General features: G+C 31.2%; 1 protein-coding gene across 1 annotated transcript in view; it reads right to left on the reverse strand.

The window, feature by feature from the left end:
- Positions 1-21,484, reverse strand: part of Smp_125510 (putative cadherin) — a gene marked incomplete at its 3' end in the record, with an annotated part of 79,313 nt that extends 57,829 nt beyond the window's left edge. The window contains exons 1-3 of the mRNA XM_018796291.1: positions 21,040-21,484; positions 548-1,340; positions 282-433 (exon numbers count right to left, since the gene is read on the reverse strand). Coding sequence (XP_018650518.1) covers positions 282-433; positions 548-1,331 — 936 coding nt within the window. The 5' untranslated portion in view covers positions 1,332-1,340; positions 21,040-21,484. The remainder of the gene's footprint in view (positions 1-281; positions 434-547; positions 1,341-21,039) is intronic.
- Between the last annotated feature and the right edge of the window lie 4,348 nt (positions 21,485-25,832).

Raw genomic sequence — 25,832 nt, forward strand, 5'->3', positions numbered from 1 at the left:
GATCAGTCATATTGTGATTACATCTCAGTCCTACAGGAGGTCGGTCGCTGACCGAACAGCTCAGTGGTAACGTCTCTGACTGTGAAGCTGAGTGACACGTAATCGAATCCGTCAGGGAGCACCAGTTCCCTTAAAATTACAGGTACACCTTGCTGACCAGTGTCAAGTAGCACGAAACTCGGGTCCAGAGTTTCTTGTTGACTACCTCTAACCACCATCTTATAGAATGTAATAAACAAAATGTATTAGCTGACTTTAAAAAAAATCTACCATTCACTTACTTCATAAATTGTTGAATTCACTGGAATATCTTCCTTTATTTGTATTTCATAAACTGCTTTTGAAAATGTTGGTTCAATATCATTTATATTCAATACTTCTACAAAGATTTCTAAACGATCTTCTATATTCATCATATCTAAATGTTGATCACCTGTAATATATGGTGATGAACAAACTAAATAAAATTTATATTCTTTAATTAATTCATAATCTAAATCTTTTTGTAAAACAAGTACCAATCGTGAATCATTTCGTACAACTAAACGAAATGTTTCTAATGCATTTGATTTATCATCAGGATGTGAATCAAGACGATATACTAATTCAGCATGATGTGGTTGTATATCTTTATCAATTGCTTTAGGTAATTCAATAGATTTACCAATTCGATAAATCACCTCTTTCAATCTTAATTTATAAGGTCTTGATACAGTGGAGGGGAATTTTGGTTGATTATCATCAATATCAGTAACTGTAATTTCAATATTGACAATACAGATTAATTGGTAATTTACCCATATATTAACATAGATATTTAATTGTGCATGATATGTATTCTCTTTACAATATCTTGGACATAATGTCTCCAAATCAATCACCTTCTTAGTAGTCAATATACTTGTTGTTTCATTCACATCAAAATAATTGGATGGTTCACGCAAACGATAAAATGAATTTGTATGTTTAGATGTTTGTAATAAATTGTATAGACGAGTTGATCGGATCTCTGGTGTTTGTATAAGATCATCATTAATTTTACCAATTTTAAAATTGATCGGTTGATTTTCTGTAATAGCATAACGTAAATTATATTGAGGTGTTTGAGGGTTAACATTGACATCATTATTATTGCTATTAGTAATAGCATTCAATGTATTAGGAAGATGATTGTTAATACTACTAATCAAATTATCAGTAGGTAATAATGATGATAAAGCGTTTATTGAAGAATCATGGTAGAACATTGAAATTTGTAAATAATATGGAATCATGATAAACCATACTAGTGTAGTAATAATCCAGTCAGTGATTAAATATTTCTGTGACATTCTTTTGGTCTGATGAAATGAAGAAAAGAAAGAAAACGGGGGAAATAAAACAAAATAAATACTTGAAGGATCATAGCATTAGAAATAATAATAATTATTATAATGGTAATATATTAACTTTATAATACCTTGAATATGGACATATACTAAAGCAATTGTGGATCAAATTCAATAATGACATAAACATTCACATTTTAAATAAAAGTGATCTTGATTACAATGTGAAAACACAATGAACAGAATATAGCAGCTCACGGTACAATTGAGTTTGTTCATATCTAGTTTGGTTAAGCCCATTTTGTTAACTTATTTAACGAACAGAGTCATTCGTACAATAACAATCTATCTATACTATTGTACCCTTATTATGTACGCTTGAGCATTGCTTACTGCCTATGCATATATTCATTCTGCTAGCCTTGCTAATAATCGCTTAATTAATTCGATGATTCATTCATTTCAATATATATATACATGAACATTTTAATTCTGTCCACTGACCCTCTGACTAGTACACTCGTTTACTCGTTTGCTCATTCGACTCTCACGCTCACTCGCTTTCTTTTTCGGTGCTACTCTTTCAGGCTTGCTTAACGTACCTGAAATTTTGGATGTCTGTAAGTGGTTCAATAATATACGCAATCAACCCTTCGTATTCGCCTTCTGATTTATACACCGATGGGCTGTTCTAGAGTAACGGTTATTAGGACGAACGGTATACGAAGTTTAAGGATAATATCGAGTACCGACAAGATTTTATTTTATGATACTTCTTTTTCAAATATTTCACTTTAATTGGTCATAAAAAACAGTGACAGATTGAAAAGATTTATTTTCCAATTAAGAAATTGATTATCACATTTCTGGCATTCATTGTTTTAACGTTTACCGTGTTTCCTTTTTTGTAAAACAAAATTAAAGACCTCTGTATAAACAAGTAACTATCGTGCTAAATACTAAAAATTAAGTGTTTGAAAGATTCTTTTGAAATTTTAAGCATCAGTGCTTTGATGGCGTTGTTCTATTCTCTGAAATGAATAATGAATACCATCCATAAACGACAATGAAATCATTTCATTTTAAATCATCCAGTTTACAAAATTATTTACTTATTTATTTGAACACATAAATATTGATACAAGAAGGCACGGAATGCATATGCGCCTCACTTGATTTGTGTGAGAACTGAGATACTTCTCGTGTGCCCAAACCGAAACCGGTGGTTTTCCTAGAGGGCCACACTCCGAGCCTTTAACGTGATTGTCTAATCCTCAAGGCAGGGTAGTAACGTTACGAGATGCAGTCAAATGGAAGTTGGTGGTCAACAATAGGTTCATAAACCATTTCTTCACTCAGAATCCTGGAGCCTATGTACAACATTGATTTGGAATCAAGGTTTTCCAACTACCTTAGGTGGATCCTCCATATCAACCAACACAGTTAAGGTGCCTTACATCCTCTTTTCGTTCTTTAAATTCCTTAAAAAACACCCCCGCCACGAGAAGGCATTGAGCAGGAATTATCTGGCAGTGACAATATACGCGTGATCATGTGAGAGCGTTTTGAGAGGAAGAGAGAACTCTGCTCATCCTCGACCATGTCAGAGCATTTGTGGACAGTTTACAAAATGCATTACCATCAAGCAAATCCACCTGAATAATGGATTTCTTCCATTTTATTTTAATGTCACCATTCAGTTCCAAATTATAATCTTACCATACAATTATATCAACATCTTTAATTTCATCATTTTACACTTATTAATTGAAGTTTCCAAGTATACGTCATATGTTCTATTGAAACTGATGGTTTCAATTAAGGAAAAAAGTAATATAATTTGAAAAACAAACAAAATGTACCTAACCTAAGATCAGTAGAAGAGAAAAAAAATCATGAGAAAGCCTAACTAAATTCACTTAGTATTGTTTGTTTTAATCTTTCCATTGATATTTAGGACTGGAATTGATTAGTCTCTTATTGACATATCTGCATCCTGTGCGCATTGCCTCGATATAGCCTTAATTCACAAGCATTATAAACGAAGATGGATAGTGGCTAGCATCAACTCTGAGATGCAGGTGCATCCAGCTGACGAATCCCAAATGGGACGAAACGCGAGTCCTGAATTCCACTGCTAGCCACTATCCATCTTTGCTTATAAAGCCTAATTAAGTTCATTCTTTGTCTATGGATGATCATAGGGTATTTCTAACCTTTTACAATGTATTATTAATTTTTTTCAATTATACTCGAAATACCTTAATTATACTTATCTACATTATTGTTATTAGTTATTTATTAATACTATCACTAATATTAGTTCAATCAATATGGATATTTTTCATTGTTCCTTGAACATTAAATCCAAATAAATATTTTACTGGATTTAAATAAAAATCAAATAATATCCATAAATATCCCATATCAACAGCAATCATATGCTTAGTAGTAAACGAATCCCCTCCGCCCAGTGGGAAGCTGTAACCAATGAACAACTATACCAGGATTAAGACAATTATCACTTATGATGATTGATGACTTTCATCCAACAGTATAAATGACTGAAGTGCAAAACGTGAAGAATTTAATAACAACTTAAAGATTTTATGGTCATATACAAGCTACAAGGTCTTATGGTCTTGGATTCGAACCCTGATGGGGTCATGATGAGTAATAATGAGACATTCTAAACAAAAAAGAAATGTTTGTATTCACTTTGTTTTGGTTTTCAATGATTATGCTTCCAGGTTTTCCATGGTGGTCTAGCTTCAATTGACTCTCGACTACTAAACTATTATTTATCATAATTATGTATCATAATTTTCAAAGTTGAAATTAATCATAATTGCTATAGATTATAGATTTATTTTGTTATTGTTGCTTTCTTCACTTCATCGACTTTCCTTGAATTACTTTCCTTGAATTAACTCTAAAATTTCGTTGTTCCTTTTCTAATCAGGTTTTTTTGGAAAGAATATTATGTTCCAAATTAGATAGGTACTAATATCCAGATCATGTTTTCATTAATGAGAAAAATGAATACAATGCCTTTTTGAATACGTTATTGATAGATTATGTTGTTTATCGATATTAATTTTCCTTCTTTATCAACTAATCAATTGGCATTGTCTTGAATAGTCCTATACTAAACATGTATATCGACAGAGATATTATGTACAGATAGTCTAGTTTGACAAATCGTCGAGTCATTATATCAATAACTTTTGAATTTAGTCGACTCTGAGCAGAACATTTTTATGGTCAATAAAACAAAGATCATTTAAAAAAAAAGATTGCTACAATCTAGTAAAAAATTACAATTTATTATATATATACTACTTATTTGGAATACGAACATCAACACAGTTCTACAGTACGAAACTGAAACTTCGAGAACTATCACAATCGTCGTGAAAACAGTACACGTATTTATAAACAATTGTCTACGTAAGATACTCATTATTCGTTGGCAGGATATCATCAGTAACGGCTTACTGTAGAAGAGAACAAACCAGGTTTTAGCTGAAGAGGAAATTAGGAAACGACACTGGAAGTGGATAGGACATACATTACAGAAATCATTAAACTACATCATAAGGCAAGTCCTAACTTGGAATCCTGAATGGAAATGAAAAAGAAGAAGGCTGAAGAACACAATACGTTGAGGATTAGAAGCAACTGAAAAAGAATTGCCTAAGAGAGAGTTGGATGGAAAATGCTGATATGTCTTTGTTTCTGGACGAGGAGTAACAGGTTTAAAGAAGTAAGTGTATGATTAATAAATAATATTAATTCTACAGAACAATTACAAACAGTAGTGTTCAAGATATTTTTATGTAGATATATTGTAGTGAACGGGAACACTAGTGATGACAATCAAATATATTTGAGCACAAAATTACAGACTACCTCACTAAAATCTGACAATCATATAGTTAATTTGCTAACTATTAATCAATTGTCTCAATCTTGACAGTCCCTTCTGCAAATATCAGTTCATAGTCTTTGATTATTATTGTACATGCATTTTCATACCAATTGCGTTTCCTTTCCATTCTTTTGTTATCGATCTTCTACTGAAATACATTCAATGCCTGACCATCACTATATACTACTTATGTGGATAACAGTGACCCATACCACAAAATAAGACGTTCAGTAAAATTTACAAAATTACGAAACCATATCTCAAGACAATTCACATAACACAAATTATTATCACATGGACAATTGTTAATATTCAGAATTGTGATTGATCGCTCTAACGTGGTACATGTGCATCTTGTACGGATTGTCATAATATTGTCTTTATAACAAGTTTTTAATATATTCATCCGAAATAGAATAAAAATTGCTAATAGACACACTCAGAATCCATACTAATCAGTAGAGACAGATGTATTACAGTCTTTCATATCAGCAACCAGAAATTCAACCCTATACAAATAAAGTCAGTTATCCTTAGGAGTACTTTGGAACTATTTAATTTCAGTTTCCATAGACAATTAGCATTAAACAAATCATTTAATAAGGTGAAGTGAAATATTACCTACCAGAATGAAATTTGTCAGCTTCCCTCTAAGTAGGTAATATCATTAAACAATAAATTTATTATCTTAGATCAACAACCTATATAGATCACATGAAAATCTATACACTTGTTCACCCATCGTAATAGAAAATCCCAGTATTAGAACTTTCCTGTATTTCATAAGCTAATAGCTGGTGATATAAAAGATGAGTTAGATTAACCAGTTCATAAAAGTAAGGTTCTCAATGTTCTATAATCAAAATCACACACCGAATTCATTATTTCCAATCATCTAATGATAAGGTGATCGCGTTAAGACAAGAGAAAAACAATAGTCAAAATCATATCAACTATTCATAATCTCTATTATTCACAAATAATGCCTTGGAACTATAAATAGTTTAAAAAAGAAGAACAGTATTGATCTATATTGCACTTGACTATTTAATAAACACCAGACCTATTTCTAATATCTAATTTAATAGTAAATAAATTTAAAAGCAATCAATACAATATACCGTATACCTTAATCATAGGGAAAATTTTCCATTTCTTAGGAGAATCAGCTACATCAAACAAAGTTTATTAAAAGAAAATGATAATCATGTAAGTATTAGATCTCGATATAGGATTCCACTGCTAGCCACTAGCCATCTTTGCTCACCATGCTTGTGAATGTAGCCTATATCGAGGCAATACACACAGTATGCATATATGCCAATTAGAGACTGACCAGTTGCAGTCACCAAACATCAATTGGAAGGTTCAAACAAACAATACCAAATGAATTTGATCTAGAGATAGTTTAAGAAAATTCAACTCATAAGACTATTTCTGAAATACTATAAATTGTCAATAACTGATGAGAAACTGTATAGGAATAAGATGAAATTCATTATTATCCATCAAACAAGTCAGTAGTTTCAGTAGTCTACTTGATACCGAGTAGGTAATCATAACTCGATTAAAGCTAGACCACCATGGAAAACATGGAAGCATTGGATAGCCTTTTCGTTCCAGTATGGAACTCCTCAGCAGTGCACATCTACGATCCTGCTCGCAGGAGTTTTTAAACTGAGATCCAAAAAACCGTTATTAACCATTACATAACTAACTACTCCTAAAAGATATATATAATAAACGAATCTCCCTTAAAATTTTGAAAGTATAATAAAAGTAGGAATTTTTCAAAATTATGCATTTTGAACAAAAATGTTAACTGAACATTGACTCTTTAGAAGGTTTATATGAGCAACAAAAAAATGGATTGGTTCGTGATTTCAATAACACTAAGGGATCTCTAAAACCTCCGTACTGATAAAATTATGTGCTCATTAGTGATTAGGTGAGAATCTGTGACCAACGGAGTTCATTAGTGTCAGATGAAAAAAACATACCCATCTAAACTAATAAAAGATGGTTTTGCACTATTGCAAGTTTGTCGAAGTGAGACGTTTACACCACTGGACACCGGCTCAGTAGTCTAGACGTTGAGGATTCATGCAAGAGACCAAAGGTATAGGATTTGATCATCTATGGTCTGGTCATAGGTGAGTACTTCTGAGACGTCTCGTTCTAAGACGAACTGGCAGTCTAGTTTAGTCAAATTTGTTCATGATCTTGATAGAAATCGAAGCATTTAATTGACCAACTGAACATGTAAGGATAATAGGAGGATAATCAGTCTAAACAATACTACCATTAATATTGGGAATCAATAACTAATAATAACAAGGGTAAGTTAAATGAAATTAAGAACTGTTTTTGATCAACATAAAAAATGTCTGAAATTTTGTATGATTAAGATCTTACAAATATAAGTAGTCACTCTTGATCACTTCTATTCATAGTTAGAAAAAAAACTGTTTTAAAATCAATACTATGTCTATCGTTTATTGTTGTTGTTTAGGCCTATCTGAAATAGGGGAATCAAAGGATCTTTCACTTTTCAACTTAAAAGTATGTTTGAACTTCCTCTGCTCTACATACGAAACATTAAAGTAGTTTTTATCTTATTTTTACAGTAGATAAATTGCATATTTGAACTGATCACATACTATTATGATGTTCTCCGTATATCTCTTATAAAGGATATTGATTTAAATTTATCGAGATATGATATGAGCATGTTATTCACGGGGAGTCTCAAAAGAAAGACTCATAAAAACATCACTGAGACGTCAAAAACACTTGATTTGATGTAATATGAAATGGGTTTTATTAGTACACAACGATAATAATGAAGTTCTATTTATGAGATATTTAATAAAGGATTATTGCATGACATATAATCACGTAAACAACTAACTGTCTCTCTGTGTGGTATATTTTATACAAATACAAATGCTGATCCACCAAGAAATTAGCTAACAATGAGGAAGAAATTCATTAAATATTCAGAAATAGTAGTTTGTTCACCAACAACTTGACTCAATAGTTTGTTGCCATGGTTGCACCGTTTTCACAGCTAATATCATGAACTGGTGGGCTATAACTTGTGAAGTTCAACCATATCAAGCATTAGACAAATGTCACCGATCGCAATAAATTATTGTCACACAATTGTGTAAATCGATTGGAAACAAACATATAAATGATTGGTTATCAGCTCATTTTTCTAAGGTTTCAAGACTCACTGAAAGACACGAAAGTCCTAAGTTCAATCTTCTGTGGTGGGGCTGTAGAGTTAAACTATTAAGGAGTCTGATACTATTACAAAACAGGTACCTAATTCCTTCTGGTTTTCAATAGTTGTCTTGTAGTGAAAGAATAACTCAGGTGGAAATAACCAGTTTATTGTCGAATATAAAACTACAGTTCTTTCAGAAAATATGAAAATCATACATTAAATACATAATTTGCATATCTTCCATCAGTTGTTCTTTACATGTTTCATGATTCGTTTGATTCTGTTGTTGTTACAACGAGTTTAGGTTTCTATTTCTGTTCCCTCCAAATAAATCTTTTCAATCTTTCGTTAACATACAATCTACTTTCAACTAGTGCTAATTACTACTTATATTTTGTCATCATAGTCTAACTTACATCAGTTCTTAATGTTAATTATAAAATTTGATCATCATTACAAACTTTTTATAGTAGTTATGTTCGTTGAAGTAAAGAAGGGAACATGAATAAAATAGGTTCTTTTTCAAAAAAAACGAAAACAATATTCAACACTGAGCAACACTGTTTCCATTGAATTAAAATATAATTATTTCCCTGTCATATGATTTCAATGATTACTTAAATAAGTAGTAAATGAAATAATAAACACACACACACACTTAAAAACACAAAATAATAGAATTGTTACTTAAAATGTTTCAAGTATAGAACAATAATCCAGGCTTTTAAGTAGTATAACCGGTAAAAAGAAAATACTCATTAAGGGTAGGAAACAATTCTAGGTAAATTCCAGATTATTTATACTGTAGTAATAAAATGTAATCAATTCATTCTTATTGAGTAATTCTTTATCAACCAGAGAGGAGTGAATTATCGATCAGAGAAATGATACACGAAAAACCGTATGAGCAGTGTTGAGTACTTATCAGTCCTGCTTTCTGCAAAAGCCTAGACATTTAAGTCCAGAACACCAATAACAGCCTCTGCAATATTAATCATTATTCTCAAACATACTGGGTTTATATACCAAACAAACTGACCACATCGTACCATAAAATAGAAGTAACATTTGTACAAGATTTGGCTAAATGTGGCTGTGAATAAGGGGAACAATAATTAATGGGCTAGGGATAACTCAAGAGTGATCAATTGTATAATAATAGTCTATAGGTCAAAATAAAGCTTACAATAAGAGAGACACGAATATGAATAGTTTAATTACTTAACAGTTATACAATTATACGTTTAAAGCTAGACCACCATGGTAAACCTGGAACTATTAGACTGCCGTTTCGTCCTAACACGGTACTTCAATGGTTCCAGGTTTTCTATATCGGTCTAGCTTTAATCGATTCAACAATTCAACTATTAAATCTGTCGATTTCCTGATAATTATAAATGTTAATCAAAACAACAAAATCATTAACCACTGTTGTATTTTCACAATTTTCTAAGATAAATTCTACACCCATCTTTTTTAAGTTAAATGAAACAGGAAAGTAACAAATGCACTTGGTATTGTCTGTTTGAATCATCCCATTAATGTTTAAGACTGTAATTGATTGGTCTCTTATTGACTTATGTACATACTGTGCGTATTGCCTCGATATTGCCTTAATTCACAAGCATTATAAGCAAAGATGGCTAGTGGCTAGCAATGGAATCCAATCGTGACTATCAGGATTCAGTAGCTGAATGGACGCTACTGGATTTGAGTTAGAGAGTGAACATCAACTGTGATATGCAAGTACGTCCGGCTGACTAGTCCCGAATAGGACGAAACGTGCATCTTGGATTCCACTGCTAGCCATCATCCATCTTTGTTTATCAGAAAAGTAAATTTGAAAATACAACTAGTTCAATACTGTTTAGAATGACATCTAAAGAAAAAAATAGTCTGTGAATTAAATTATCGTCTACTACATATACATTTAGTGGCATATTTGATTGTATGTATGAATGAATGTAAATATAAATGAATGTAAAACTGCATTTATAATAATACTATAATCTGTAATTTTAAGCTACTCAAAGCTTAAATATAGAATAAACTCATTTCATCCTTTATTCATTTTTCTATTGTTTCTTACTACTTCGGTAGAGAAGTATTCTTTCTCTGATTATGTGAAGTTTAGCATTCTAATTGTTTAGACCATAATATAACTCACTTAATGATTAAGCACTAATTTGTGTATCCAACATTCAACTACATACATACAACATTCATCAGTGTTTCATCAGCTGCTTGACAGCCTTGAACGAAGATACTATTTCATTTAGGGTTCGTAAATCATAACAGTTTTTTTATATATTTCATCGAATAATCAGCATAACAACACATCAACATCTTGTCTGTCTTACACCTAGATGAATATACTTTCAACGAATAGTTTGTAGGTTTGCATTTCGCCTCATTTAATCTGTTCCAAATAATTAACAAACATGCCTTGGAGGTAAACACGCAAACTTGTACCCAACAAAATGGATTAAATTTATATAATGAATACCTGTGAAAAACTATACCTAAAACTACTGAATAACTACTCTTTTATGGTTAAGTAATTTACATCATGATAGAGAACAGCAGCATTAAATAACTTTATGTTCTACTCTATCTTGATCATTACTATGACAACAAGTTTATATATTTAGACTACTATATAATAGCGCTTAATGTAAACCAACTATCAACGTTGTCAACTGAAGTAAAATATGAAAACAATGATGAACGCAATAGATAAATGTCAAATTCTAACCAATATTTGACATAATATTATTGTTTCAATTGTAATAATGTTTTTTTTAAAGTCTTATGTCAATGATACCATAATCTATTGACTGAATCTATTACCAGTCATATATTATTAATAATATGGAAACACAAAAGGGAAAAATATAGATGTATATATGTTTTGAGATGGTGGAGAACATTTGTAGCTCAGGTGGATGATTTTGATGGAGTTTTGTTCTCCTCCAAGACCAAACCATCTAGTTCAGAGAACAAAACTCCATCAAAATATGTATTTACGTTTTGCATAGAGTAATTTATAAAGATTCAAACTATGTTGTTATGTTTATATTTTTCGCTGATTCCTCAAAATGATTGTAAAAAAAAATGTTTACTGAATCTACAAAAAACATGTCTCTTCTCATAAATGCAAAAAAGGGATATTTTGTATGATGATTTCTGCCCAGGATAGAGTTCAATGTACTTCAATGTAGGTCTATGCTCTTCCATGAGAGGTTACAAGTGTAAGTAGGTAAGATTGCTAGCGACTACATTTTAGAATGAGACTGAAATTAAGCGTTACTTAGATACCTGTAACAAAAACTAAATAACTTTTGATGGTCTGTGATTGTTCAACAATTTTTCAGTGGCATTGTTAGATGGATGCGGAATATTAGGTATTCACTGACGTTAGAGATCCATATCGCTAGTTACTGACCCAATGGTTCAGCGGTTAAGGGTTCATCTCAAGGCCCAAAGGTCCCTAAGTTCAATCATCAGGCGGGTCGTGGGTACATATTGTCAAGGAGTCTCGCTGAAAGATAGAACATATATTTAGTGCTTCTCGGTTTTTAATGGCTGTTTAACTAATAATGATGAGTGATTTAATCTATGAAATGTCAGTTACCTGAATATAATAATAAGATTTATAGGTATGAGTTGTCCGAGCAATCATTGAATAACGGGAATAAACTAAGAATGTTAGATGTTTTGCAGAACTGCGAAACTTATATAGATTTCTATCATTTTGAAATCAAGAAACAAACTAGTGATTTTTAGAAAGAACATTTTGATTTTAAAATACTAAAATTAAAATTCTCTCAGTTAGTTAATGTTGACGAACACGGTGGATCTGATGCAGATGTGAAGACGCGGATCGGCAAAACATGAGTAGCATATTTACAACTAAAAAACATTTGGAACTCAAAACAACTGTCAACCAACACCAAGATTAGAATTTTCAATACAAATTTCAAGTCAGTTCTACTGTATTGGGTGGAGACGTGGAGAACTACGAAAGTCATCATCCAGAAGATACAGGTGTTTATTAACAGTTGTCTATACAAAATACTATCAGCAGCATTCTACAGTGGGAGAGAACAAACCAGATTCCATCCAGCGGAGGAAGAAGTCAGGAAGAAGCGCTGAAAGTGGATAGGACAAACATTGAGGAAATCACCCAACTGCGTCACAAGGCAAGCACTCACATGGAATCCTTAAGGCCATAGGAGGAGAGGAAGACCAAGAAACACATTACGTCGAAAAATGGAGACAGACATGAGAAGAATGAACAAAAGTTGGATAGAATAAGAAAGGAAGGCCTAGGACAGAGTGTGTTGGAGAATGCTGGTCGGCGGCCTATGCAATTATTAGAAATAGTTATTATTCCTTCTTTTCTAAACTATCCAATGTTTTTAACCAGGCACTTTTCTGCATGACAGATTAGCACATTATCGAAAGTTTTAATCATTGGAAAGATATTAATTTTTCAACTTTTTTTCTGTGAAACGAAATGTAAACGTTAACGCATTTGTTTGCATTTTCTTTGAAATAGAAAATTTATTGATTTAATCCGCTCATACTGAAAGTTTATTTATTTATTTATTTGAAGACAGATATTAGTACAAGTAGGCACCAAATATATATGTACCATACTTTGTCATTCGATTTGTGTGAGGGCTGCGATACTACCCGGGTGCGCAAACCGAAACAGGTTGTTTTCATAGGGGGCCACACTCTGAACCTTTCACCTAAAGGTCTAATCCACAAGACAATGGAACAACATAAGGGGATAAAGTCAAATGGTAGCCGGTGACCAACAATAGGTTCATATGCCATTTATTCCCTCAGGATCCTGGGGCCCATATACAATATTGGTTTGGAATCAGGGTTTTCCAACTCCCCTAGGTGGTCCTCCATATCCATCAACCCGGTTAAAGCGCGGGACATTCGTTTATCATCCTCTTAATTTCGTGAACGCCCCGCCACGAGAAGTCAGTGAATTGGATTTTACTGACAGTGGCTGTATACGCTTGGCCATGTGAGAGCATTTCGAGAGGGAGAGCTGACTATCCCCACTCTTCGCCGTACCAGGACATTTGTTCTATATTTCATTTTGAATAAATCAATTTGGAGAAGAAATTATTGTTGTATAATATTGTAATTAATCCCAGCCAAAATAGAATGAACAAACTTATCAGGGCTATAGTAAATTTGAATAGTAGTTAACGATGAAATTTAGAACGTATGTTTTGTCCTATTTTCAACGCGTTAGAGGGAATAACTCAAATTGTTATGAATAGCAGAGTTGAAGTTCTTTAAATTATCTATCTACATAGATATCATCATCTGAAACATTCTCGACTTTTTTAAGTCAATGAAGTAAGATTGTTAGCCTAAGTGAAATAAACTTCTGGAAAATTTAAAAATAATAATAATAAGTGAAATTTCTTTTTTACATTGTTTCTGACCATAAATCAAACTTTATGTAAGGATAAGAAATACTGAACAACTACGTAAAGCAAACTAGATATAACATTGTCAGAAGCTGAAACTCAGCAACTAAACAACTAAAGGTTATTGCCATCTAGAAAATAATTACTGGCATTTATGTATTGCTAGATCAAAAAGTGAAGTCAAAACATGTTATTGTGACCCTTTTTAAGGATAAGTAACAAAACACAGTCAAAGTGTATTCAATAAACAGTTGTGAAAGATGATAAACCTGACAATTTGAGCACTTGCTTACTAGAGCAATAATCATTCTGGCCGTTATGTGACATGTTCTACTGATGTAGACAGATGTAAATAGTATGTATCATCAATCAAAAGTGAAATGCTTTGCGGCAGAAGGTTAAAAAGATAAAAGAAAAGAGAACGAGAACAGTGATTGTTGTGGAAACGAAAGCACAATCAAATCTGAGACGATTGATTGACATTTTGCAAATGAAGTATTTACTATATGGCTCTCATATTTTGCTAAGAGATCCTGTAATTTTGCATTCGAAATACATTTGGTTATCCCAACTGGTGTTGTCGTTCACTACAGCCATAAACAATGTTCGTATACGCCAGTGACTATATGAGAAAATTTTCCATTGGGAATCATTTATCAATGAAAAAGTAATAAACATTTTAACTTTCCCTAATAAATTCCCAATGATATACAGTGTTTCAAAAAAAAAACATGAACGAATCAATTTTCCTTTTAGCTATTAGCAATATATAGTCATTTTCATCTTTTATTTGTACAGTTAGTAAACATTATTTTGTATCAAATGATAATTAACTTTACATGACATTAATTATCATTCTATGTTTGTAATAATAACACCCAACTACGTCACAAGGCAAGTCCCAACATGGAATCCCCAAGGTCAAAGGAGGAGAGGAAGACCAAAGAACATATTACACCGAGAAATAGGAACAGATATGAAAAGAATGAAAAACTAGAAGGGTGGCCCAGGACAGAGTGGGTTGAAGAACGCTAATCGGCGGTCTATTCTCTATTAGAGGTAACAGGCGTAAATAAGTTTGTAATAATGATGGAATTTAAGAATATTATGATCTATTAAATAGTCAATTCAATAATTGAAACGTGACATAATTATGAAAATTATTTGAATTAATTTCATTATTAACATTTCAGTTTATGATAAAATCCATTTTTTGATCTGATCACTCATTTTAAGGTAAATAAATTTGATTCCAGAATATAATTTTTAAGGAAATCTCTTTAGTAAATAAATAAATATACATCATATGCTCATTAGTGACCGGCTCCATGAGGTATTTCCTGGAGATCTAGTGAGAAGCAGTGACCAGTGGAGTTGAACCAGGTCTGTTGTTAGATAGCAACTCACTGAAGGCAATGGCGGATGGTTGCCAATTTTGTGGATTGGTTGAAGTTAGAGATTAACATCGTTGGATGCCGGCTCAGTGGTCTAGAGGTTAGGCGCTCACACGCAAGACTGATAGGTCAGGGGTTTGAGTCACGCGTAGCGGGATTGTGGATGTGCACTTCTGAGGAATTCCACAACAGGACGAAAAGGCCATCCAGTGTTTCCAGGTTTTTCATGGTGGTCTAGCTTCAACTGACTCATGGTTTCAACTATAAAATAAATAACTATTTCACAGGTCTTTTACCAATACATCGTTTTTGCTCTAGAGAAACTGGTATTTTGATTATTACATGGTTGATTAGACAAAAATCGATTAACTTTGATGTATTATTTATATTTTCATGTAATTTGAATAATAAATTTAAATAAAACAAGAGATTTTTTGACAGAAAACAAGAATTCACAAACACCTAACAATTTTATTCAAAGAATTATCTATTTCAATAGTTGAGATCATGAGTCAATTGAAGCTAGACCACCATGGAAAACCTGAAAACACTGGACGACCGTTTCGCCCTACTATGGGACTCAGCAGTACACATCCATGATCCCACCTCACGAGATTTGAACCGTGGATGCCCACTTCTGAGGAGCCCCATACTAGTGCAGAACGAGCTTCCAATGTTTACAGATTTTCAATAGTGGTCTAACATCAATCGATTCATGATCTCATCCCAAAATTATCTATTTGTATGTATGTGTGTGTTCATTAAAACCTTTGTCATACATCAAATTCTTATCTTTGAAAGCAAATCAACAAGACGAAGAGCAAAAACTATCAAAGAAAATGAAAAACATTTGAAATTCCAGAAAAGTAATAAATGTATTATATATAACAGATGGTTGACAAAAAAAACATATTCATTTAGTCAATTAGTTGGTGATTAAAAATATGTAAGTATATACATATGATAAAATGAATTATTAGGATAAGAATAAATAAATGGACAAAGGAGAAGAGGAAGACTAAAGGACACATTACGCCAAGAAATGGAGACAGACATGAGAAGAATGAACAAAAGTTGGATACATTTAGAAAGGAAGGTCCAGGACAGAATGGATTGAAGAACGCTAGTCGACGGCCTATTCTCCGTTGCGGGTAACAGGTGTAAGTAAGTAAGTAAGCAATATGTGAATTGATTTTCTTTTTTATTGATTAGATTGCTTAGTGGAGGAAGATATTCTAGTCGAAAGAATTGTAAGGATTATACATTCACTTCAAGTGATCTAAGGTTAAATTAATTATCGACATCTATGATAAGAATATGAATGGATACTTATGTGTAATTTTATACCAGGATAAAATAGGTATATAGTACTTGCTAGTAAAATAGTCTACCCGAATTTGAAAAAACGCCTTAGATCTTTCGTTTGTATGGAATGTGAAAGAGAAAAGTTATTCATCTATTAGATATCCATAAATAATTTCGTTCATTTTGACAGTAAAATATTGTTCACTATATAGTAAATCACATTAGGATTTAGATAATGCAATAGGAAAAGAGAAGGACGAAATTATTTTAAACACTACGATCTTATAAATTCCCAGGTAACTAACTCATAAATTATTTCTAGGGTCATATGAATACTATTCCATATAGGTTTACCATTTATTCTAAATTGTATTAGATCCAAATGAAATTAAAACACAAAAACCTTTTATTGTATATTTCACCATATATATAACCAATCAGCTTATATTATATTTCAGTTTAATTGAAATTTATTTTATATAGTTGAAATCATGAGTCGATTGAAGCTAGACCACTATGGAAAAGCTGAAAGCACTAGACGTCCGTTTCATCCTATTGTGGGACTCCTCAACACTGTGCATCCACGATCCCGCCTCACGAGATTACAACCCAGGACCTATCAGTCCCGCGCGCGAGCGCTTAACCACTAGACCACTAAGCCGGCATCCAACAGCGTTAATGTCTAACATCAACCAATCCATGAAGTTGAGCAACCATTCACCAATGTCTTCAGTGAGTTGATATCTCATGATTTCAACTATATAAAATTACTAAAACCTCCAAAAAATCCCCTTCTAAAATTTATTTATTGAAGATTACATTAAACATGAACAATATAGTTTTTGGAATTAACCCTTTTATGAATAGTTTCTTAAATAAACATAGTTCTTGACTTCGTTCCCGTTTTAACTATATAAAACAAAATTTCCATAAATCAGTCAACTGAGTTTATTTTCTGGAAAAAAACTATTATAATTTGATTCTATATATATAGTACTGTAACCTTATCACACGTTTGGGTCACCTATTTCTCAAGTGTATGAATATTACAATTAAACTTATTGTGTCAAATAGTTGAAATCATTAGTCAATTGAAGCTAGACCACCATGGAAAACTTCGAAGCACTAAAAGGCCCCTTCGTCTTTTTGTGGGACTCCTCAGCAGTGAGCATCCATGATCCCGCCTCGCGAGATCAACTCATGAATTCAACTATAAAATTACTAAAATCTCCACCAAAAAACCCTTTTATTACTGTTTTAGGATTTTTTCAAACTGAACAGTTATGAATGCCAAATGTATGTACTCATGTGGAATCGCAAACAAAAAACATGCAAATTATTATGGTATAGAAATACTAGAAAACTTAAAAAGAAACATTACAGTTATAGACACAATTCCCCTACTGTCCATCCTTGGATGAAATGATAGGAAAATATGTTGGAATTTAAGCAATACATATATATGATAGATGGATGTAAAAACAGTTGTACCATATGAATTGGTAGTGAACTTTGATAACTGAATACAAACGGAAGATTTAGATTATTCATAAACATACATTCTCAATAATTACAAATATAAATATATATTGATGAGATATTTATTGTTGCATTCTACAAATAGTGCTTAAGATTCTTTAATGTTACCAAACGTTATCCTATTCCCATGGTGATCTAGCTTCAATTAACTCATGATCTCAACGATATAAAATTACTAAAATCTCCACAACCCCCCCCTTCTGAAACTATTTTTATTATCATTATTAATAAGACTTCTTTTTCTAAGAATTATTTACAATGAACAAGTTGTTTTGAGAAATATCAAATCACCCACACCACATAGTAACAAAGATTTTCAAATGATTCTAGTTTTTTTTTTGGAAATATCTATATATGTATCTATTCCAGTCTGATAGTTTCATGAATTCATAATTCATTATTACTATTATCTCCATGTTAACTGTTCGTACAAGATTTTTTTTTATTTCCCAATGCCAACAACAAACTCAATCAGGCATAAACTTTATGTTTTTGTTTCTTTTCTATCTCTCTATTTTCTTCACTGTTATTTCAACACAAATAAAAAAAAAAGGAATAAGTCAATGCCATCTGACGCCACATTATAACAAGACAATCGAAATGTGTAATGAAAGAAATATTAACAATAATTCAAAATAGACATGTGTATACATTAAATCAAAGTTAAGGAGAGTGCGATAGTGGGAAAGAGTGGGAGAGAGGGAGAGTAGTAGGTGGGATATTATGCTTTCAATTCAAACCAATGTTTCATTTTTAATTCTAATGTAAAATAATATTGAAAGAAATACTGAATAAGATAGGTAACAATTCAATGAATACAATAAAGCATATATATAACATGGGATATATATTTTTCAATAAGCATATATACACTATCCTATATTTATCATGGATACTATGCACGAAATCATGATAAATGTGAACACTTAGTTTATAGTAAACACTGTTGTCTGGTATTAGTTTTGTTTACTATGTTTTAGTCATAAACAACATAGATATATATATAAGTCAATGATTAGAGACTTATGAGTCTATCAAGACAGTTAGTGGAATCAAAAATTCATCATTTTCATCTTTTCGTTTTAATAGAAAAACGATAGTGAAAGCAAGCAGTTGTTAAAAATAGTCATAACTGTATGGAAATGATTAAAGATTGATAGACGAGACTATAATTTATGGACGAACCCATAAGATCTAGGAAAACGTGTCTTGGGTTTTTGGCGCGGGATTGATCCATTCATTTGGCTAAATAGCGTTTTGTTATTTTACCTGATGTCAGTTGGTGATGAAAACCCTAAATCTAGTTTCTAACCTTAATTATTGACTGTAAATCATAATCTTAATTCCTTACACTGGTTTATAACCCTCATTTAGTTCTAGTTATCAGGCAGACATACTCGAGGTCACTTTGACGTTGCTCAAAGGTCGTTCACAAATTATAGTCTCACCGATTCATAAAATTATGATTATTTATTTTGAGTATTGAAGTTGTTTGCATTTTTTAAGTTTACCGATTTTTCTACATAATTTCCTGAAAGTGCCTTAAATTATACCTCACTATGTATTAACAGCGTAATCTGCGTTCTATTAAAGTTGAATGAAATATGAACACACTGTGTTTTGCTGTTCTTACCAAAGCAAGGATGATTTTCTTTAAAGACATAAAACGTTATCGACTGACTATCAATTTAATATCTTCAAACCTCGTTCAAATTAGTATTAGAAGTTAATATAGCTCTACATCCTTCAAGAAATGCCCACTTCATTAAACTCCTATGCACCTTTTTTGGCCGCGATCATTGGGAATTTTTCGGCTATATGGTTATAATTTTCGAGTTTAAACGTATTCCAAAGTGAATAAAATAATAATTCCATAGAAGTCCTGAAGATTTTCTACCTCAGAAATATTCACACTAATTGATATAATGAAACAAACTGTCCAGCGCTTAGATCTGATAGATAAACATGGATAATTCATCTAATCGGGTTCTCAATTGTGATTACATAATAGTAATTCCAGTTGTTTACAAAATCCTGAAGAGCTAAACAAAGAATGAACATAATCCAGTCACTAGTTGGCGTAAGAATTAATCTCTTGAATCCATCTTACTAACTGTTAAAATAAATCTTTAGATTAGATTAAAGGAGGAAACATGTTCCCACCAAATTCATGTCAATTAAAAACAAGAAAACAAATTATCTAGTCTGTATGATCTACTTTCTAATTCTTACAAGTTATATTTTATTTACAAAATATATTTTCACGCAAATTACCTACTTGTTTCTATCTTAATTCTAATCTTTTCTACACATAACAGTTTGTCGCCCTAGAACATTGTCTCCATTCTAAACAATGAATAGAATCTTGTTTAAATTTCACAATTACAATGTCTACATAATCATTCGAATGTTATATTAATATCTAGTCAAATAGCTTTTTAACAACATTGTTTAAAAAAAGGACCATAACACTTAATCTTGTTTGTTTTATCAATCAGTTTAAAAACATCTTTTATATGACCCCAGTTCATATATGAATTTCATTGAAATGAAGCCAATCTGATTATAAGTAATAAATAGACTTAAACAATAATTGAGGTAAAAAAAATAAGATTGCATAATCTTCAGATCACTGATACAAAGCTGATTAAAACTAAATACAATTACTTGAGATCATGAATCAATTGAAGTTAGACCACTATGGAAAACCTGGAAGCACTAGACGGCCGTTTCGTTCTATTATGAGACTCCTCAGCAGTGCTTCAATTGATTCATGATCTCAACTATTAAAAACAAGTTACGATAATATCCACCCAAACCCCTTCTGATAATAAATACAATCACTTACATGACTTTTACAATATTATCTTTATTAACAATATGAATTTTTCAGATCATTTATCCCAGTACTAAGAAAATTTTGAGAAATAATCAATAATTGTTAATTGATATTGTTAAGTCATTTAAAATACATGTATCCATCATATTAATCATAATCATATTCATAATCATAATACTTAGATTCACTTTGATCTTTCTAATATTTCCTAATTTGATAATCATGATTAATAAATTAATGAAGTTTCCTCATTTGAATTATATGATGAATTCCATAGTATATTTGTTTACATACTGACAAAAAAAAAGAAAAAAAAATCACGACATTTTTTGATTGTTGTCATGAGGTTCTTCAAGTTTTTTTTTGTTTTCTTTATTCAAGTTCTGATGTAAATCAAATGGACAAAGAAAAAATTAATTTCTTTTCTTGTTTTGCTGAATAATTGTGATAATTTTTTTTCTTGTAAACAGTATATTTTAAAAATAAAATTCTTATATATATTAGTCAAATAAATTATAGCATGATAACCATGAGAACATGGCTTTATTTTTATTGGTTAATAATTATATGGATTCAATATGACTAAGCTGATTGGACAAAGTTTTGATTTATATGATTATGACTGGATTAGGGAATATTTTGATTGGTCGAAATTTAATCAACTAATAAAATTAGTCATAGTTACTGTAATCTCATGTACTATAATTTTTTAGGTTTTGAATAATCTTTTATAAATTACATTATAACAAATGTAATTAAAATAACATGGCATTATTTGTAAATGCAGTGATTGATCATGTTTGATTAGGTTTTCTACTATTCTTAAACTTTGTATGGTCTACTTGTTTGGTGATTTTTATACAAAGTTTATCCATTTTGTTCTCCAAAGAGATCTGAAAGTCCTACATTCTATACCATCCATGTTCATAAGTAACCACTATTAAAAAGTTGTAAACTGTGTAGTAACCTAGCTGTCAATATAGTTTAATCTATAATAATCCTTCAGCTGATATCATTTATTGATTAAAATTATATGTAAAAAATGCAAATCCCTATAAGGAATATTATGAATCTATTTTATTTTAGTCTTATGTCAGCTGCGAACAGACTAACAAGATTAAAAGTAAACTAATAATATTTTTACTTAGTGAAGTTGAGATAAAACGGTTAGTTGGAATATGAAAAAGATACACCAATCAAAAGCAATGAACCCAAACGAAATTAATGTACATTCTACATAAATAGTTAACTTTATTATCTCTGAAGAAGACAAGAACAGGGAAATGAATAAAATGAATTCATTTTATTTCAATAAGTTCTCATCAGCTACTTAAAACCTATAATATTTTTGAATCAAAATTATCGTCATATATATATATATATATATGACAGTGAAACTGGATATTTATCGTCACGGAGAAGTAATGAGATCGACGTAGGAAATTAGGTTTAATAATTAAAATATTTCAGAATCACCATTTGACAGTCAAATTCCATTCTAAAATCCACTGCAGCCATAGCCATCGAATGCCTCAGGCACCATACCGAAAGTCCTCATATATACGAGCCTAACCAGCTACTTGAGCGAAAGACTGAGGATGAAAAAAGTTTATTGACTACAGTGAACTGATATTCATACATACTCATATATATATATATATATATATATATTCGAGCCCAGGACCTGTCGGTCTGGCATGCGAATGCTTAACCTCTAGACCACTCATTCGGCATCCAACTGTAAAATTACTGAAATCTCCACAAACCTCCCTTCTGACAATATTTATTATTTATTCATTACATTTTCAAATTGCTGAAAAATTTCAATAATATTCAAAAAAACTGATTATGTGGACAAAGAATTGTTTCTTTTTAATAAATTCTCTTTTCCACATTATGTATCCAACTATATATAAAAAAAGTGCTAGTAAAAGTAAAATTCTTCATTTAAAATATTGCTTATAAATTCGGGGTGATAAAATGAAAGAATAAAAAATTCATTCTGTTTTGGTGGTGACTAATATGAAGTATTGACATGACTAAGTTTATAAGTTAAATGAACTTGTGAGATTAATGATCAAAACCCATATACGTAACATGAAATCAAAGAGGTATTGATATAATTACAAAATGAAATAAATGTGTGACCTGGGATTGTGTAATATGTAGAATGATATGAATAATGTTAGAAGAAATAGTAAATCGGACTTGGTGCCAAATAAATTACTCAAACGTTTACAAGCCTTATAATAATAACATATGAGAATCAGATAACTTTAGGCCATAAAAATATAAAAAGGGATGTTGCATGTACACTAGTCCAATTATGTTCTCATATCATCAAAATGAATGATTCAGAATTTAGTCAAGGAAAAAGAAGAAAAACGTATTGCTTTTGCACGCAAACCTCTGGCTTTTTTGAATTGAATAACTAACCCTTTAGTCATTTGAACGACTATAAGTCTGACGGATCTAATCAGAATACTAATAATGCAATACTAATAATGTAAATGATTGCTCCATATTAGCTGTATGACCCATTTGGTTGGCAAGTTTCATATGGGTCGGGATCACATTTTCATAAGCTTTCAGTTGTCTCAGGAATTTCGCTTTCACCCAAGAGCCTACACTGACAAAGATCTCTTACGAAATCATATGAGCTTCACTATTTGAAATAGACATGGCAGAAAACAGCACTGACTAGAACTGATATTGTCGAACCGAATTCACTACATTTATTTTTTTGATAATAAGCAATTCATTGGCAGAATAAAATGACGATTTCGATTGATGGTAAGGGAGTACAGGTGAATGGTGGGGGTAGGGGGTTGGCAAATAAATTTCATACCCTTAAAGATTATTCTCTTTTAAAACATGTTGCTCGACCTGTTTGCGTTGAATAAGCTTGCATTGAGCTATTAAGTTTTAATTATACATTTTCTTACCACACTGGGAGGTGCTCACAAGCACAAAAATAAGAACTCTAAGAACATCTAGCAGTATAACTTGCTCCACTAGAGTAGTTGAACTGAAAGATACAGGAAGAGGTAGCTAGTCTATGTAATTTATTTTTCATCTCGTTGTGACTGTTGAACTTATAGAAAACATTTATTGTAGTTTCGCTCCATTCAAAGTTAACTGAATCGCTCAAAGCAACTTTAATATTAGCACTTCGCAGGGGGAGTCGACTGTAAATCGTAGGCGCATAAACAATAAACAATTTTCTCACCTTTAAGACATCCTTTTGCCTTAAATCTGGTCACCTTTCAGAATACTTACTAATATATTTATATGAATACGGTTTTTTCTTTATAAATTAAGAAAAATAACATCTTATACCTGACAAATGTTTTTTATGTCAAAATAAAATAGGATTATGAAATGAAAAATGTTCACCCCCCTCCTTATTACTCATGAAACTACAATCAAACATAGTAAGCATTCGAATTCAACCAGTTAATCACCTAGTTAATACTACAGTTCAAAATTATTGGTTATTTTAACCAATAACTATATTACAAATAAGCTTGTGAGTATTTTAAATGTTGTATCAAATTTCAAAGAGAATATTTTCAATATTTCATGCTAAATAAAAACATGATTTCCGGGTAAATGGAAAAATTTACTTTCGAATTCCTAAGATACTACTTAATAAAATTGTAGACTACTGATATAAAATAATACACAGATTATTATCATTGAGACTGATGTAAATAGCGACAACTATTCAACGTTACTATGGTAATTCTAATTTTTAATATATATAGATGTGTATAGGCAACAGAAATATGTACGTGTGTAATTGCGCGTATATACTGGGTACTCATTTAAGCTAATATATATATAGTTATCGACAATCATAAAAGAAATTTAAAAGTAGTAAGTTACAAAACATAAAACTTATCCCTTCAGGATAAATTTTACTTCTCTTGTCTGTTGTTACTTCTGATATTTCTATCTTATTGATTGAGATACGTCAATTATTTTTTTTTAAAAAGATGCAGTTTCCCAGATTTCCAGTTTTTGTCTAATATCTAATTCATTCATTTTACATTTTATATTACATCTCATTCTCATTCATCCAATGATTAGTAGCATCATTAATGAATGATTACACAAGTCTTTTCTCTGAAAAATGAATGAGTTGCAACTTATTGGTTCCTGTGTCTTATTGGTATCAATTACTATCAGTTATCCTGTTAGTCAACACACGTTAGCAAGTTGATTAGCAGAATCCAACTAGCATTAATACTTAAATAAACACAGTGATAACCATTACCATAAGGCCTGTTGGTAATGCTTTTCCCGTTAAAATCGAATTATATATATTGGAATTGTACGGGTAAATATCACATACTTCACTGCCCTGGAAACACATGCTAGTGAGTCTCAACTGGAACAAAGTCTACGTTCATGTATTCATGATGGCTATCTTCGACTACTTAACACTATGATTTCTTAAACAAATAAAATAAAGATTTAATATTATTATGATGAATAATCGTTAAATTTTGATTTAAATAACTTCATTTATAAACTGAATCAATTGGATGATCATAATTATTGAGCTGACATGTTCCATTACAATGAGTTGTTAAGATATTGGGGGAAAAGAAAATAATACTTTCTAACTGTACCAGTGAATCTAGTTAGGAAAGATCAATAAATCAATAACCGACACAAGCTTCGATTCATTTTGACTAATGAGAAATTAATTAGTAATGACAATTGATGACTTTTATCATCTTTCTTTGTTTGGTGCTTAGAAGAAAATTAATGTTTGAAAAATATTCGCCTTTTTA

Source organism: Schistosoma mansoni, chromosome 2, assembly GCF_000237925.1.
Source record: "Schistosoma mansoni strain Puerto Rico chromosome 2, complete genome".
Taxonomy (NCBI): domain Eukaryota; kingdom Metazoa; phylum Platyhelminthes; class Trematoda; order Strigeidida; family Schistosomatidae; genus Schistosoma; species Schistosoma mansoni.